Genomic DNA, 16,087 nt, shown 5'->3' on the forward strand with positions numbered 1-16,087 from the left:
GGGAAAGAGAGGGAGAGTGAGAAAGAGACTAGAAATAGATCATATGATAATAATTGAGCTGATCTCTAAGGAAATAACCTGTACATTTTAATTCTACTTTTTAAAGTGTATTTCCATTTTATTTCACTAAAATTATCCTCTTGCAGAAATTATGCCCTTGGGCCAATGAAAGTGAATATTACAGGCAGCGTAAATAGGTAGAAGCTATTTAAAGGGCAAGCACTCTGAGGTTTATCATTTGGGCAGAATATCAGTAGTCTCAGATTTAATATAGAAATATTAGGTTGTGCCACTACACTGCTTTATGGTATTCACAGAAATGGAAGTGGAGTGTTTATTTCTGACATCGTGAAAGGTGGAGCCGCAGACCTTGATGGGAGATTGATTCAGGGAGACCAGATCTTATCTGTGAATGGGGAGGACATGAGAAGTGCCTCCCAGGAAACAGTGGCCACTATTCTCAAGGTGAGTCCCTAACTGCTTTCTGCGTGGCTGGTATAACTCAAGTCCACTGGGAACGGTTCTAATCTGGCTTGTTTATAAAATGTGTTGAATTTTATGCTGATTTTAATTTTTTTTTACTAGAGACCTAATATCTGATTATTTTAACCAATCAGGAATAGCCCTAAAAGAAAGCTATTATATTGACAGGATTGAAGGGAACCCTATTTGGGGATTTAAATAGGGTCCATACTTGTGAGAATTCCAAGTATCCTCAATTGTCCTCTAATGCATTTGTGAGAATTTTCATACTTATGAGAATTCCAAGTATCCTCAGTTGTCCTCTAAATGCATTTGATGGGACAGATTCTCCTGGAGTCACAAAATGTATCCTCCTCCCTCTTGGGCTATATTAACATGAATTCATCAAATCCAGCGTTTATTGCTTGAAGGAACATTAAAGATTGTTAAAGACCAATTCCTTCATCTCACAGTAAAGTCTGAGAAAGTAGAATGGTGTGCCCAAGATCTCAGAGCTGCACTTGAGGGGTTTTCCTGCCACCCAAACTGTCTCTCACTGAAGTTGCCGGGAGGCTAAGGCTCAAGGTTCCCTTCCAAGTGTCTTTGCCACATGGACCCTACCTCCCTTGGAAGAAACTGGTTAATAAAAATCCTTGTGAATTGCCATTCAACTATAATCAGGTGTATCTTATTCTGTTTCACAAGTAATATAGCTGTAGGAGCTTTTGCAAAGATAAATGAATTTTATTTTAAAATCCTGCTTTCCTCAAATAGTCAACTATCAGGTATTACTCAAGAGAGGACTTGTATTAGATTACCTCTGTGTTTGATTTTTCTGTCCTCCTTTCCACCACTTTTTCTTAATCATTTCACTGCTCGCAAATACTTTCATCAGAGGGAAAAGGAAGAGAAAGGAGGTGAATTGAAATATAATCCTTTTAATGTGTTTAAAGAAGTCGCAAAATCATGAGATGAATAGCATTGAGCTGATAAATTTTTGTGACCTTGTGTGATTTTTTTGATAACTGAATTTCCTTTCTACCTGCAGCCTTCATCAGCCATTTACAGTTCTTGGCTGCAGAGAGATGAGTGGAGGCACTGCCATGAGAATTTAGAACACAAATCCTACTGTTTTTCACCTCTGTTCTTTTCTTGTCTTCCCAAGTGTGCACAGGGGCTTGTGCAGCTAGAGATTGGAAGACTCCGAGCTGGTTCCTGGACCTCCTCGAGGAAGACATCACAGAACAGTCAGGTTGTTGATGGCTTCCCGTTAGACTGGCTCACCTGTCCCAATTGGGAGAAAGTTCCCCATTTCATAAATGATTGTTTGGAAGTAATGTGTAATATACAGCATATTCACAACACCAAGTTCAGTGTACTTTAATGTGTTTGAAATGAAAAGTGAAAGATGGGATGGGAATTCATTAATCCCTAGATTTTTCTCTCCTTTATTGCCTGCAAATGTTTTCTTAGAACCCCTTTTCTCTCCCACTATTAGTTCTATATTACCTAGGCATTGCATGTACACAGCTGTGTTTATTTCAAAAAAGAAAGAAGTAACATCTGGTGGCAATTTGACCCTCATTAGCACAATATTGTTCTATTCATTCAATTAAATATTGCTATAAAGTTAACTTGTGAATAGCCACTCACACATGCTGAGAGCAATTAATGGTATATTCCTGGGAGAGCAAAGTGGGGGGTTGTTTCTCCTGTGGGAGGGAGGCCTTAGTGGGTGATATTTTGTGGGTTAGCAAACATCTCATGTTTCTTTGCAAGGCTGAGGTAAGTGCCACTTTTTTTTCAACAAAGTATGTTTCACTGTATTTTTTTTTTTTTCATTGTAGTGGCTGATAAAATCAAGACAGTAGAGGATATGTTAAGTCCCATTTGGTACATAATGAAACTATAGAAACTTACATGTGACCCCCCAGTCCCTTTTGTGGGTTATTAAGATGGGCCTTTGTCTGAGGTTAAAAGCATGACTTTTGGTCTCCTTCCTAATTTCCTTAAAGGCACTCCAAGGCCTTTGTTTAGATGATGTTCTGATTTTATGGTTAGCACACAGGTGCTTCTGGAATTAAGTTAGCTGCCCCTTTTGCCTCATTGGTGATAGAAAATGAGTGAAGAAAAAAACGACATTGTTCAGATAGGTTCACAGATTAGCTGGCTTGTTTTAGATAATCATCAGAGCAATCAAATCCAATAAACATCATGTTAAGTTTGGAACTTTTTTTTTTGTTTGCATTTCTGGTTTATGTAATGGGCAGCAAATATCATGTGTACTAAGAGACAGTGGTGCATTAGGATTCTAGAGGTCAGTAGTTGGTGAGGACTCTGACCAGACTTGTATCAAAAGTGGGAACTTGAGATGCAAAATAGTTGTCTTGGCTTCTTCCTTAATGGAAGATTCAACTTGAGTGATTTCATTGAAGCCCAATGTACATAGGGGTTAGAATGCAGAATGAACAGTACTGGAGATGAAATTTTTCTTCCTGGAGAGTATGGGAGGGCAACACAGAAGGGGTTCAATTGGGTCTCACTCCAAAAGGAGTTTGATAGATTGAAAGGAGAGAAAAGGTATCCCAGGGCTTCCCTGGTAGCGCAGCGGTTGAGAGTCCGCCTGCCGATGCAGGGGACGCGGGTTCGTGTCCCGGTCCGGGAAGATCCCACATGCCGCGGAGCGGCTGGGCCCGTAAGCCATGGCCGCTGAGCCTGCGTGTCCGGAGCCTGTGCTCCGCAACGGGAGAGGCCACAACAGTGAGAGGCCTGCTTACCACAAAAAAAAAAAACAAAAAAACGGTATCCCAGACAGAGGGTGTAGCATAGGCAAAGGCACAAAGGGGTATAAGGAATTCCAGTGTTTTAAGAAAATTTTGGACTGACAGGTGAGGTGGTAGGTAGAACTGGATTTCTGTCCTTGAGGAATGTATATGTGCATATTAGTGATGAATAAAGTTTACACTCAGGTTCAATACAAAACTAACAAATTTAGAGGCTCTATTATTAAAGGTCAAAAACCCACCATGACCATTTATCTGTTATGTAAATGTGAGCTGTCATATTTCAGAAACCCGGGGCGAGGTATCAAATACTTTTCTTTAACCTCTTTGCACAGAATTTTTATTTCAGAGGGTAGAAGTTTAATTCAATTGTAAGCAAAGCAGAAAATATATTTTATCCTTAATTTGTCCTTAAAATTATGACCTAGATGACATGAGAGTCTGTACTGATATGTAGCTAATGGGAAGAAGGCTTGTAGCAGGCTGTGAAAAGGATGTGTCCTCCATCTTCAAGAACTGAATATCAGCCCATGACCCAGATGGAGAAAAAGAGGAGCCCATTCCCAAACATTTCCCCTCCAAACCTTTTTAAAGCAGTCAGGACTCTCTAGGGGCACAGATTTCCTTCTGGGCAATTATAAGATAGGGAGACAGATGCCTCCTTTTGAGGGTCTAGGAGAATTTTAACTCATTGACTTGGCCTAGAGAAAGTGGGTTCATTAAGAGAGATCTTCTAGCCATGGGGCTACCAAGCCTCTTTTTAAAAAAAGTGTTTTCCTACCAACCAGGAAAGAGTATCTTTACTCTGCAGAGGAAAATGTATAATGGTAAAAACACTTGAGAAATCTTTTCCTCAGATAACTGCGGGAGTACTTCCAGGCAAAGTTCATATTTCTAAAGGCCTTGACAAACACAATGTTCTGAGATTTTGTTTAGGCAAAGGTTATAATATGCTATACTTCCTCATTTCTGAGTAGTTATCTATTATAGCACCATTGATTTAAGTCATATCCTTTCAGGAAAAATATAAAAACACTCCTTTATATATATATATATATATATATATATATATATATAATCTCCACTGTGAAGTGTACTGATGTCTGTAACTTACTCTGAAATGAATTTTTTTTAAAAGGCAAACTGAGTGATGAATAGATATGTAACAAAAAAAAATAGTAAAATATCAATTGTGGAATCTAGGTGGTGTGTCTGCTGTATCACTCAACTTTTCTGTATATTTGAAGTTTTTCATACTTAAGGAATGTTAAAATATTAAACAACTTTCATCATACTAAGGAAATGGAACAGATTATAATTTTTCAGGTAATAATTATGGTCTTAGGTTTACCTAAAAATTTTGAGGCAGTTAAAGCATAACCGTGAGAATTCGGTAGAAAAAATTCTTCATTCATTAGTGGTGTCATTGTTTTCTGCATTGGAAAGATCCTTCACTGTGCATATGATTTTCATTGCATGTGATTTTCATTGAATAGCCACTAGCCAAACATGACTATACATTATCTAAATTTATTTAAATAAACGTTAGATTTATTTTAAAATGATAGTAATGGAGGTATAGCAGATTGAGCTGAATTATTACCAACTCTAGGAAAATCTTTGAGGAAAAAAAATTTTAATATTCCTAAACTAATATATTCCCCTGATATTTACTGCTTTTTCTTACAGTTCATTCTATTTGATGAAGTTCCTATAAATCTAGATTTTATTATATTTGGTTTAGCAAAATAGATCAGTAATTTAGATAAAAAGAAAATAAATTTTGCCTTTAGTCCCAAATGACACTTAGTGGCATTAACTGATCATATGTAAATACTGTAACAGGCAGGAAAATGTTTCTGATTTCATGTGGAGCACAAAAAGCTTAAATTACTGCACGTTTTCTACCTTGATGATTGAAACCACATATAAAAGCACATACAACGGAAAAAGCAGTGGAGCAAATGTTAAATGGGATTGTTTAGGGTGATAAGAGAGGGAGTATGAGTAATTTTTGTTTTCTCTTCTGGCCTCCACAGAATTTTCTATTACATTGTTATGGTTACTTCAGTAAGTAAAATAGTAATAATAAATATGAATTTCTAAGACTGACCACTGAGTTTGCTTTTCAGCAGAGTCAGCACAGCAGCCTTCATCCTCCCCTTGCTCCTGTTATCACCAGCCTGCAAAACCTGGTCAGCACAAAAAGAGCTTTGGATCCTTCCCCAAAAAACTCAGGTATTACCTGAGACACACCCTCAGCAAAACGATCCTGTTACCGAATTTAAAAAAATTTTTTTTAAAATTTTTATTGGAGTATAGTTGATTTACAATGTTGTGTTAGTTTCAGGTGTACAGCAAAAATATTTTGAAATCTTTGAACATGGCCACATAAGCCCTAAGCTTTCTGACAGGCCCGTTCTAAAGGAAGGAAAGCCATAGAGATTCGTTTTTGGAATATGCCTTTAACTTTACACATGAAAAAGAGAAAAGCAGAAATCTAAAGTACTTCATGAAGTCAAACCATTCCCAGAGAGAAAATTTTTAAATTACAGGTCCCTCGAGGAAGGTCAGAAGTGCATATCCCATCATGGGTGGGGTGGGGAAGGCATCTTTTTAAGCCTTCCCTTGGGTAAGGTTATTATTGATTAAGGTGGAAAAATGTTCAGTGAAACAAAAATGGCTCACCCTTCAAGCCATTTAATCACCATATTCCAGGCAGCAGCTGCTACAGGCCATCAGCTTTTGTCAGACCAAATGATTATGGCCACATCTATCTCAAACAGAGAGGACTTGTTTAAAATAGAGGACATAGCCCCTGATTGATGGTCATCAGCTTGAATTTTGAGAAAGGGTATAATGCCTGCTTGCCTCAGTATTCCCTCCTGAAAGACCTAGAAAATGATACCATTTTCATGGGACAATATTATATCCTAAATATATCGTCTCTTACTTTTAAAAAGTTAATTTGTTGTTTCTTCATAGGCACAGATGTGGGACTAAGGACCATTGAGATAATCAGGGTAAGTCAGTTATTTTGCTTTTTTTCTAATTTGTGTTGCATATGTACATCTTTCCCTCAATACAATATATTGGATTGTTAGTGTGCTCTTTTAAGTTACTGAAGGCAATATATGGTCTATGTAACACAAGCAGTCTTAGGAAAATACAGTAAAGCACATACATGACCACTGTGAACTTTTTGGGGCACCACATTCACTTCATTTTGTGCACTGTGTTTAAGTTTTAAAAAACAAAAAATGGTATCACATTAGACATACTCTTGTAGCTTGTCTTTTTTACTTTAAAGCGTGGACTTTTAGCCGTGTGAATAACTATTTTTTGACAGCAGATGGTATGATTTTTGTCAGTTACATAGTATTCCATTATATGAATGTGCTGTAATTTTTCTTAACCAATGTCCTCTTATTAAATAATTAGCATATTTCTCAACTTTCGCCATCTTTTATAGCAAAATGTCTTTGTATTTTCTTTTTGGCTCATATCATGGGTGATTTCTTTAGGATTAATTCTTAGAAATGAATTGTTGAGTCAAAATCCACACTTGTTTAAAGGCTTTTATATATAATGCCAAATTGCCCTCCTGAGAAGATTGTGTCAAATGCATTTCATTTCATAAAGTTGTCAAATCCTGATTTTCAGACTCCTGATAATTCTGTGCGATTTTTCAGACTCCTGTGTGATATCCAGAATATTGGCAAGCAGTTTTATTTTCCTTATTCTTACCATTAAATTTGGGATTCAAGCAATAGTGAAAAAAATTATGACCTTGTAATCATGGATCAACTTCAGTAAAGTGATATCCAGCTTAACTTAGTTCTCTGGACTCAATTATAGCTGTGTTTAAAGACACTGTACCATTTATTAGCTCTATGACCTTTGTCAAGTTACTTAACCTCAATTTGCTTATCTGTAGATTGTGGGTGATAACCCTTGCCTCACAAGGTAAATCTTGTTGTGTGGATTAAATGAGGTGTAATGCATACAGTATACTTAGCATAGTACCTAGTTCATCATGAATGTCCAGGAATTCATTATTATTAACTACAGCTTTGACTAAATCTGCCTTATTTGTTCCCAGTATCTTTCCACCAGAGTGGCAACTCAAATGTTCCTCGTATGGGGAAGTTAAATGTACCAACATGTGCATAATTATGGATAAATTAAGGAAACATCACAATGGATTTGAACAAAGCCAAATTATTCCATAAATTTCTCCTCATTCCAAGATTTATAACATAGCATTTTATGTTTCCTTAGTCATTTCAGCTGCTTGTTTTTACAGGCTTTTATAAAAAGGCCTGCTCCTACCCACCCTGTTCTCCCACATACGGTCCGAGCAGAAACTTCATAATGAAACGCATCTTACCATTTGCATGTAGGGTTTTACTGTTGATGCATTCAGAAAATAGAAGCTAGACACAAACACTTTGGAAAACAGAATATTAAAGTTGCTGTCATTTTGTTCTTTTTCCTTTGTCCAACTTTATCGAGGTCAAATTGAAACATACTAACCTGTGTATATTTTTAAGTGATCAGGTAAAACTGCAGAAGATTTGCAACCCTGTAGGTCCCTTTTCTGCAACCACTCCCCTAACATTTATGTCATTGTTGTCATATGTTTACATCTACATAAATTGAGAACCCCACCAGACAATGGTATCATCTTGGCTTTAAACTGTCCTGCATATTTGAAAAAACTTAACAAGAAATTGATCACATTTTACTGGTTCTTTGCATGTTGAGTAACTTAGGGGTTTTTCCCAGCCCTGGTGAATGTTATGCTGTGTAGACTCTGAAGAATGCTGGTGTTTATGTTTTAGCAGGCATCCACCCAGTTAGGCTCAGACTGCAAGTTATGTCACCTTTTGTAAGTGGTAGTTCAAAACTCAGTTCAGTTCCCGAGTGTGGGTCTGTCCCTCATATGCTTGGCTTAGACTGAACCTGAGAATTCTGTGGATGCACTCACAGAGGGACAGGATCCCCTTCTCTGACTCTCTCTACTCTAGTTTTCTTCCTTCATTCTCCAGCCATCAGGGCTCCTTCTCCTGGTTCCTCTGACCAGAAAGATGGGAGTTAACATCAGAGTTTTAGCAGTTTGCCCCACCTTTACAGCTCCTTGACTGGGTCTTGTCTTCAGGACAAAGCTGCCAGGAAAACAACTGGGAGATACACCCTCTGCTGTCGTTTCTCCAAGTTTTGGCTCTCTGCCACAATTTCTTTGAGTTTCTTTACTTTCCAGAAGTCTTGGGTAGTTGTACTTTAAATTTTGACAAGAGGTCTTCATTTTCGTCAGTAGGAGAAAGATGCTATAGAGTGTGCATGCCACCGTGCTGAAACTGGAACTTGTCATTTATTCTTTTAGTGATTTTTAAAATGTTAACCCTGGGACATAAATGTGGGGGAAGCCTGCACAAAGGCCAGAATCTCTTCACCAGTGTTGGAGTGAACAAACTGCCTCATCTCAATCGCAGAGAACATTTTTGGTCGCATGTTACTCTCTCTCCAAACTCTGTACTCACTACAGTGGGTGTCTTCAAAGATCCTTTGTTCTAGCATAGTCCTGCAGCTCTTTCAGAGCCAAGTGTGTTTGTTCACACCCAGAAGAGCATGAGATGTGCAGTAATTTAATTGTAAACACCATATGAGGACATACTTGCCAAGTCTGCATCAAAATTGGCCACCAAACTGAGCAGTAGCATAGGGTTGTTTTTCTTTGTTTTTTTTGTTTTTACTCCTCCTCTTGCCATTTACTGAGCCCTTTCTGTGGGCCAGGACTGCACTATATCACCTCATTTAATCCTCAGATCAACACTGTGAGGTAAGTGGTTTTCTTCCCACTTCATGCACTGCATAGAGATGGAAGCTCTAAGAGGTTAAGGAACTTCCTTAGCACCCCCAGCTAATTAAGTACTCCAGCTAATTAAGAGCTGAAACACTGGTCTTTCTGACTTCAAAGGCGCTATTGGTTAACTCCTGTGTTACCGTAGCCTCCTGCATCACGGAGGGATTTTATTCAACAGCTATCTGGGGACAGTCAGGTTGTGGCTCTTTGTTAAACAAACATATAAGCCTTGTTTTCCTTTGTTTTTTAGGAGCTCAGCGATGCCCTTGGAATCAGTATTGCTGGAGGAAAAGGAAGTCCCTTAGGAGATATCCCAATATTTATTGCCATGATTCAGGCCAGCGGTGTGGCCGCACGTACACAGAAGCTTAAAGTAAACAAAGGGGATGGTGAAGTGCTCTCAGCATGTGATGCGGTGGGTGGGAGAGGACGAGGCAGCCAGGGGCACTGTGTTTAAAACTGGAACTCCAGCAGCTATCAGAGACCCACACTGAGGGCAAAATGCATTGGAGAAAGTTTATACCTGAAATTCATTATGTCCCTGAACATATAAAAATAGTATCGTTTGTGTCAAAGCTTCTCAATGAAAGAAGAAATTGCAGCTCATTTGCAAAGCCTCCCATATCATTTTTAACACCTCATTCCACCCAAAATTGATTTTCACCTGAGAGATTTGACCTCAGACTCTTCCTTCCACCAAAAGAATCAACATCCTTATGAATTTTTTCCCCCCATCGCTCCTTAATCTTAATTTAGGTAGAAAAAATGAAGCAGAAAACATTTGGCTTCCTCAGTAGAGCTTTATTGAACAGGTAATTTGTTCACCCCACTATTACTGGCAAATGGATGTATGCAACACTACCATTACCAAGGTACAAAAGGCCTTTTAATAATCAAATCTGACCCCTTTCTTGTTTCTCTGATTGGTCTGTATTTGGGGAAAGCCATAAAAATTCCTCATGCTTCTGCAACACGCATACACAATAGAGACACAGAATCTTCACAATAGCCACAAATGGGAAATATGACTTACAAAGAATTTGAAGCATTCTTCTCAAATTTAATTTTTCTTAATGATAGTGATTTTTCTCCCACTTTTGTACCTCCAGGTTGGAGATCGGATTGTCAGCATTAATGGGCAGCCTTTGGATGGGCTGTCTCACGCGGAAGTGGTTAATCTGCTGAAGAACGCCTACGGGCGCATTATCCTGCAGGTATTGAGATCAGTGGAACTCGCAGCTGCGAGAGGCAGATAAGTGGTGTGCAAAAAAGATTGAGCGTCACTGGCAGGAGGCATCACCGCCCAGCAGGGTGCCTGCCGATGTGAATTATGAAGGTTGAAAGCAAGAAATTATTATTTGTATTCAGAAATTCTTTAATGCCACCCATACAGACAGTGAACATGATTATATGAAAGCATAACAAGGGGAGAAAAATTACCCTTTGCTTCACATGATAAATCAACAAGGCTTTTAGCTTCTGGTGTTCTTTTGTAAATCAAAGTTTGCAAGGAATGGAAAATGATTTCTTTTCTTATGCCCCAAAACTGTGTCTGAACTGCCCAAGTGCACTCCTTTTAAAGGAAGGGAAAAGTAACAGTGCTCTTTCTCCTGTAGCATAAATGATTGCCAGCACTGCTAAATGCTCACCACATAGTAGTCATCAACTAAGGCAGACAATCATATTTCAGCTGTGGTCCCCAAGAGTATTGTCCAGAGGCACAGGGAAATATACCAGGAAGTAAAAATGAGGTGTGCTATTAATCACCCCTCCTTCAATTTCAGCACTTTGAATATCTCTGAGATTGATATCGTGTAGTGAGTGCGAGACAGCGTACTGGCAGCAAGTTTTGTTAATGAGTTCCCCCCAAAATATATGATTATAATCACCATACTTCTGCAGGGGTAGTATTAAATGGTTTATAGGTAAAAAGAATAAAATCCACCATTTCGTATCTCAGAGAGAGGGCAAGCCAGCCCCTCCAATCATTCTAGCCTTTAAATAATCAGTTCGAATTGAAAAACCGTAACTTTAGGGAGGGCCAATTTGTGGTGCTTAACTCTCACATCTCAAATGTCTAAGTCCAAAGTGCCGAAACAGACATTAAAGAAAAAGTCAGTGGCTTTCAGTAAGTAGGAAGGGAATCGTAAAGTACTGCCAGTGGTTTCAAGGGAGTTTATGTGATAGGCAACATGTTATTCAATGATCTGGGTCCCCAAGTTTCTGTTGAGCACAAACAGGAACGCTGTGTGGACTGGCTGTAGAGTCGACTTCCTTTGTCCTCATCCTCAGGGGTTACCTCTTGTTCCACCTTCCACTGCTCCGTCATCCTCAGAACCTGCAAATCCTTGCTTTTTCTTGTTTGCAGCCCTTGCTCTTCCTTCGAGTTATGCTGACCCCTAGAGGCCGTACAAGTGCAACTCTTCAATCGCAGAACTGTGGCCCATTAGTTATACAGAATTTTACCAGGAAGTTATCAAATGATAACTATGTCAAGAAAAAAAAAAAAGTGTTCCCCTTAGCAGAATCTAGTATTATTAACATCTTTATATACCAATATAATTTGTTCAGCTCCACCTTCTTCACAAAGAAATGAGAAGACACGGTGTAAAAGTGTAACATTACGTAAAGTACTTTAAGTGGAAATGAACTCATGCTCTCCCATGAAGAATTAACCCTTCATTCAGCCAAATTTGCCACCATTAACATATTTTTGAAGGGATTCCTTATTTTTCCTGTTTCTGCATTTTAAGAAAATGACTTTTGGTTTCAAAATGTTCTCGTGTTAATCACATTAGTTGGTGGTGTTATTTTGTAACAGGTGCTGTTAAAAACTTAATGGAATCCTTTGGGATTTTGACAGTTGTGATCTACACAACTCTGGGTATGGAGCACGTGTGCTCTCAAAGGCTTTAAACACAGATCTCAGGAAATTCTTACGCCCTGCAACAGACGCCTTTCGGTTGCATAGTCGTATTCACTTTAACTAAAACAATGTGCATGGAATGGTACCAGCAATACAATTATCACAGCTGAGTTGTCAGTAGGTAATCATTTTTATTATCAGGTGAGCCAGCCCATTGTCAGAGTAGTAGAGAAGATCAGATAGTTGTGTCTGACGACGTGGAAAAGGCTTATTGTCGGTGCACATGGGAAGCGGTCAGCAAGTGCTGATGGCACAGGGAAGATTAGGTCTGGGTCAGTGGACTGGAGTGTGCAGAAGGGGAAGAGAGTGGAGGAGACAACTTCTGGAAGCTTCTCCCCGTAGTTTAACTTGCTATTGCTAGGTATAGTAAGGAAGTAGATATTTCTGCCCTTAAAGTCTGATGGTTTCTTACTGTCAGTTAAAGATTGGTCAGTGGGGATTGATTTGGGTATAGGGGTCATTTCAAATGTTCTCAACTATATTTGCTTCTGTAGTCTGATAGTTTGCTTGGTTTAGTGCTTTTGTCTATGAACTACCACAAAACCTTTTTTGGACAAAATCAGGTAACCCAGACTCACTTCTAGAAAATTTTGTTTTTACCTCTTTCTTTGACAATACAGAAGATAAAAAGAGCACATCAGGGATTTTTGTCACTAAATGAACTTGTGGGGCTTGTTCTGGATCCAAACATTTTAGAATGTAGAATGTGGATGGAGGCAGCACTAACTAAACCAGGGAATATAGGAAGGGCATGTTGGGAGAGAACATTGTATTTTGAGGCATCCAGGTGGAGATATCCAGCAGGCAGAGGAAATGGGCTGCCAATACTTGGGGAGACTTCAGTGCTGGAAACAGGGTAAGTAAAGCCATCTGAGGCTTCTTGGGGTCAACATCCCCACTGCCTGGCACATTATACTTCATAGATATTGGTTGAATAAGTGAATGTAAACAGTGGAGACAAAGACAGAGGATCAAGGCTTGGAGTCAGCAGCAACTAGGGAGAGCAGGAGGAGAGAGTCTGAAGTCAGGGAGATTAACTAAGGGTCTGTCTACAAAGTAGTTTGGAGGTCCTTGGGGACACCCTCCAAAACACAAAAAACCTGATGTAAGAGGGCCCAACTGCTGGTTAGGAGAGAGAGATGTGTCATGTTCAAGATAACATAGAGAAAACAGTGACTTCTCTTGTGCGCCCTCTTTAGAAAATGGAAGAGAAAAAATAAGACACAGGATTAATTCAGGAGGTCCAATATCCAACAACCAGGAGTTTAAAAAAGAAAAACAGAAAAATAAAAAAGAAATGAAATAAATTTACCTTAAGGTCCATTAATCAGTGAGCAAAATAAATAAAAGAAGAATAATACCTGTATACTACATTCTAAAACTTGCAAGGGGAAAAGTATAAGCTACTTACAAAAGAACAAGAGATTCAAATGTCACCTGACTCTTTTTCAGCAATATATTTCTGAGAAAATTACTTTAGGATATACTCCAACAAAAGAGGAAAGTAAGAGAGAGGGAAGCAGGTGGATCCAACGCTAAGGAACATGGAAATCCCAGGACGGCTGTGCAGCAGGCAGAGAGAACAACTTGTCCAAATCAGAGCAGGAGAAGAGGGCTCTAAGGGAAACGCCTCTGAATTAGAGGGAAGAAAGAGGAACAGATAGATTACCTTGTACGTTTAACTGAATTGGAGGTTTAAGATCCAATTAAATTGGAAAGTTTGGGGCTGAATTAGTGATAAGTATATACAAATTAAACAAAATAAGCTCTTTATTGACCTTGAGGACAATAAACTTATACCAAAAAGAGAGAGAGAGAGAAATGTAATCCTAGTATAGTAGTTGGCTCAGTATGAATAACATTTATATAAACATAAGTCATAATAAAACTGATAGAATGAAACATCGTAATACATGAAATGTTAGTAGCATGAGAGTTTGCGATGTGTTCGTGGAGAGGAAAATATAAGAGAGTTAAATCTTTAAAGTTGAAATAAGAGTTTCAGAAATCATTAAAACTACAAAGGTTTGAGTATATCTAAAGAAACATAAGAAAGAAGTAGAACTTAAAAATATAAAAGTTAAGTGTAAGATTTTGGCAAGCGAAATTTTCATCTGTTGGAATAGGGAGTCTATTGATATCATCAAGATGATAAATTTCAAAATAGTTTTATAAAGTGTATTATTTAGCTTATACCTCTAGAATGGAAAAGAGAAATGTTCAGTGTGTATCTAGGGAATGAGAGTGTTGAATTTTTAATCATGTGAACACCAAAGGAAATATACTAGGAAAATCTAATAGAAAAGAACCAGGAGTTAAGAATACAGGTACTGGACCCTAAAGGAGAAAAGAATTTTAAGAATAGCACACTTGAGCAGAAGCAAGAAGAACTACAATCCTGCAGCCTGTGAAACAAAAACTACATTCACAGAAAGATACACAAGATGAAAAGGCAGAGGGCTATGTACCAGATGAAGAAACAAGATAAAACCCCAGAAAAACAACTAAGTGAAGTGGAGATAGGCAACCTTCCAGAAAAAGAATTCAGAATAATGATAGTGAAGATGATCCAGGACGTCGGAAAAAGAATGGAGGCAAAGATCAAGAAGATGCAAGAAATGTTTAACAAACACCTAGAAGAATTAAGGAACAAACAAACAGAGATGAACAATACAATAACTGAAATGAAAACTGCACTAGAAGGAACCAATAGCAGAATAACTGAGGCAGAAGAATGGATAAGTGACCTGGAGGACAGAATGGTGGAATTCACTGCTGCAGAACAGAATAAAGAAAAAAGAATGAAAAGAAATTAAGACAGCCTAAGAGAGCTCTGGGACAACATTAAATGCAACAATATTCACATTATAGGGGTCCCAGAAGGAGGAGAGAGAGAGAAAGGACCCAAGAAAATATTGGAAGAGATTATAGTCGAAAACTTCCCTAACATGGCAAATGAAATAGCCACCCAAGTCCAGGAAGCACAGCGAGTCCCATACAGGATAAACCCAAAGAGAAACAACGCCGATACACATAGTAATCAAATTGGCAAAAATTAAAGACAAAGAAAAATTATTGAAAGCAGCAAGGGAAAAATGACAAATAACATACAAGGGAACTTCCATAAGATTAACAGCTGATTTCTCAGCAGAAACTCTACAAGCCAGAAGGGAGTGGCATGATATACTTAAAGTGATGAAAGGGAAGAACCTACAACCAAGATTACTCTACCCGGCACAGATCTTATTCAGATTCGATGGAGAAATCAAAAGCTTTACAGACAAACGAAAGCTAAGAGAATTCAGCACCACCAAACCAGCTTTACAACAAATGCTAAAGGAACTTCTCTAAGTGGGAAACACAAGAGAAGAAAAGGACCTACAAAAACAAACCCAAAACAATTAAGAAAATGGTCATAGGTACATACATATCGATAATTACCTTAAACATGAATGGATTAAATGCTCCAACCAAAAGACACAGGCTCGCTGAATGGATACAAAAACAAGACCCAGATATATGCTGTCTACAAGAGACCCACTTCAGACCTAGGGACACCTACAGACTGAAAGTGAGGGGATGGAAAAAGATATTCCATGCAAATGGAAATCCAAAGAAAGCTGGAGTAGCAATACTCATATCAGATAAAATAGACTTTAAAATAAAGAATGTTACAAGGGACAAGGAAGGACAGTACATAATGATCAAGGGATCAATCCAAGAAGAAGATATAACAATTATAAATATATATGCATCCAACATAGGAGCACCTCAATATATAAGGCAACTGCTAACAGCTATAAAAGAGGAAATTGACAGTAGCACAATAATAGTGGGGGACTTTAACTACCTCACTTACACCAATGGACAGATGATCCAAAATAAGAATAAATAAGGAAACAGAAGCTTTAAATGACACAATAGACCAGATAGATTTAATTGATATTTATAGGACATTCTATCCAAAAACAGCAGATTACACTTTCTTCTCAAATGTGCATGGAACATTCTCCAGGATAGATCACATCTTGTGTCACAAATCAAGCCTCA

The 16,087-nt window shown here is 38.3% G+C and overlaps 1 protein-coding gene across 1 annotated transcript in view; it reads left to right on the forward strand.

Moving 5' to 3' along the window:
* The window catches only part of PATJ (PATJ crumbs cell polarity complex component), a 357,124-nt gene that overhangs the window by 319,750 nt on the left and 21,287 nt on the right, over window positions 1–16,087 (forward strand). Inside the window, exons 36-42 of the mRNA XM_007464279.1 lie at window positions 318–465; window positions 1,628–1,714; window positions 3,098–3,106; window positions 5,378–5,483; window positions 6,231–6,268; window positions 9,362–9,484; window positions 10,221–10,325. Coding sequence (XP_007464341.1) covers window positions 318–465; window positions 1,628–1,714; window positions 3,098–3,106; window positions 5,378–5,483; window positions 6,231–6,268; window positions 9,362–9,484; window positions 10,221–10,325 — 616 coding nt within the window. The remainder of the gene's footprint in view (window positions 1–317; window positions 466–1,627; window positions 1,715–3,097; window positions 3,107–5,377; window positions 5,484–6,230; window positions 6,269–9,361; window positions 9,485–10,220; window positions 10,326–16,087) is intronic.

Source organism: Lipotes vexillifer, unplaced genomic scaffold, assembly GCF_000442215.2.
Source record: "Lipotes vexillifer unplaced genomic scaffold, Lipotes_vexillifer_v1.1 scaffold47, whole genome shotgun sequence".
In the NCBI taxonomy this organism is placed as follows: Eukaryota; Metazoa; Chordata; class Mammalia; order Artiodactyla; family Lipotidae; genus Lipotes; species Lipotes vexillifer.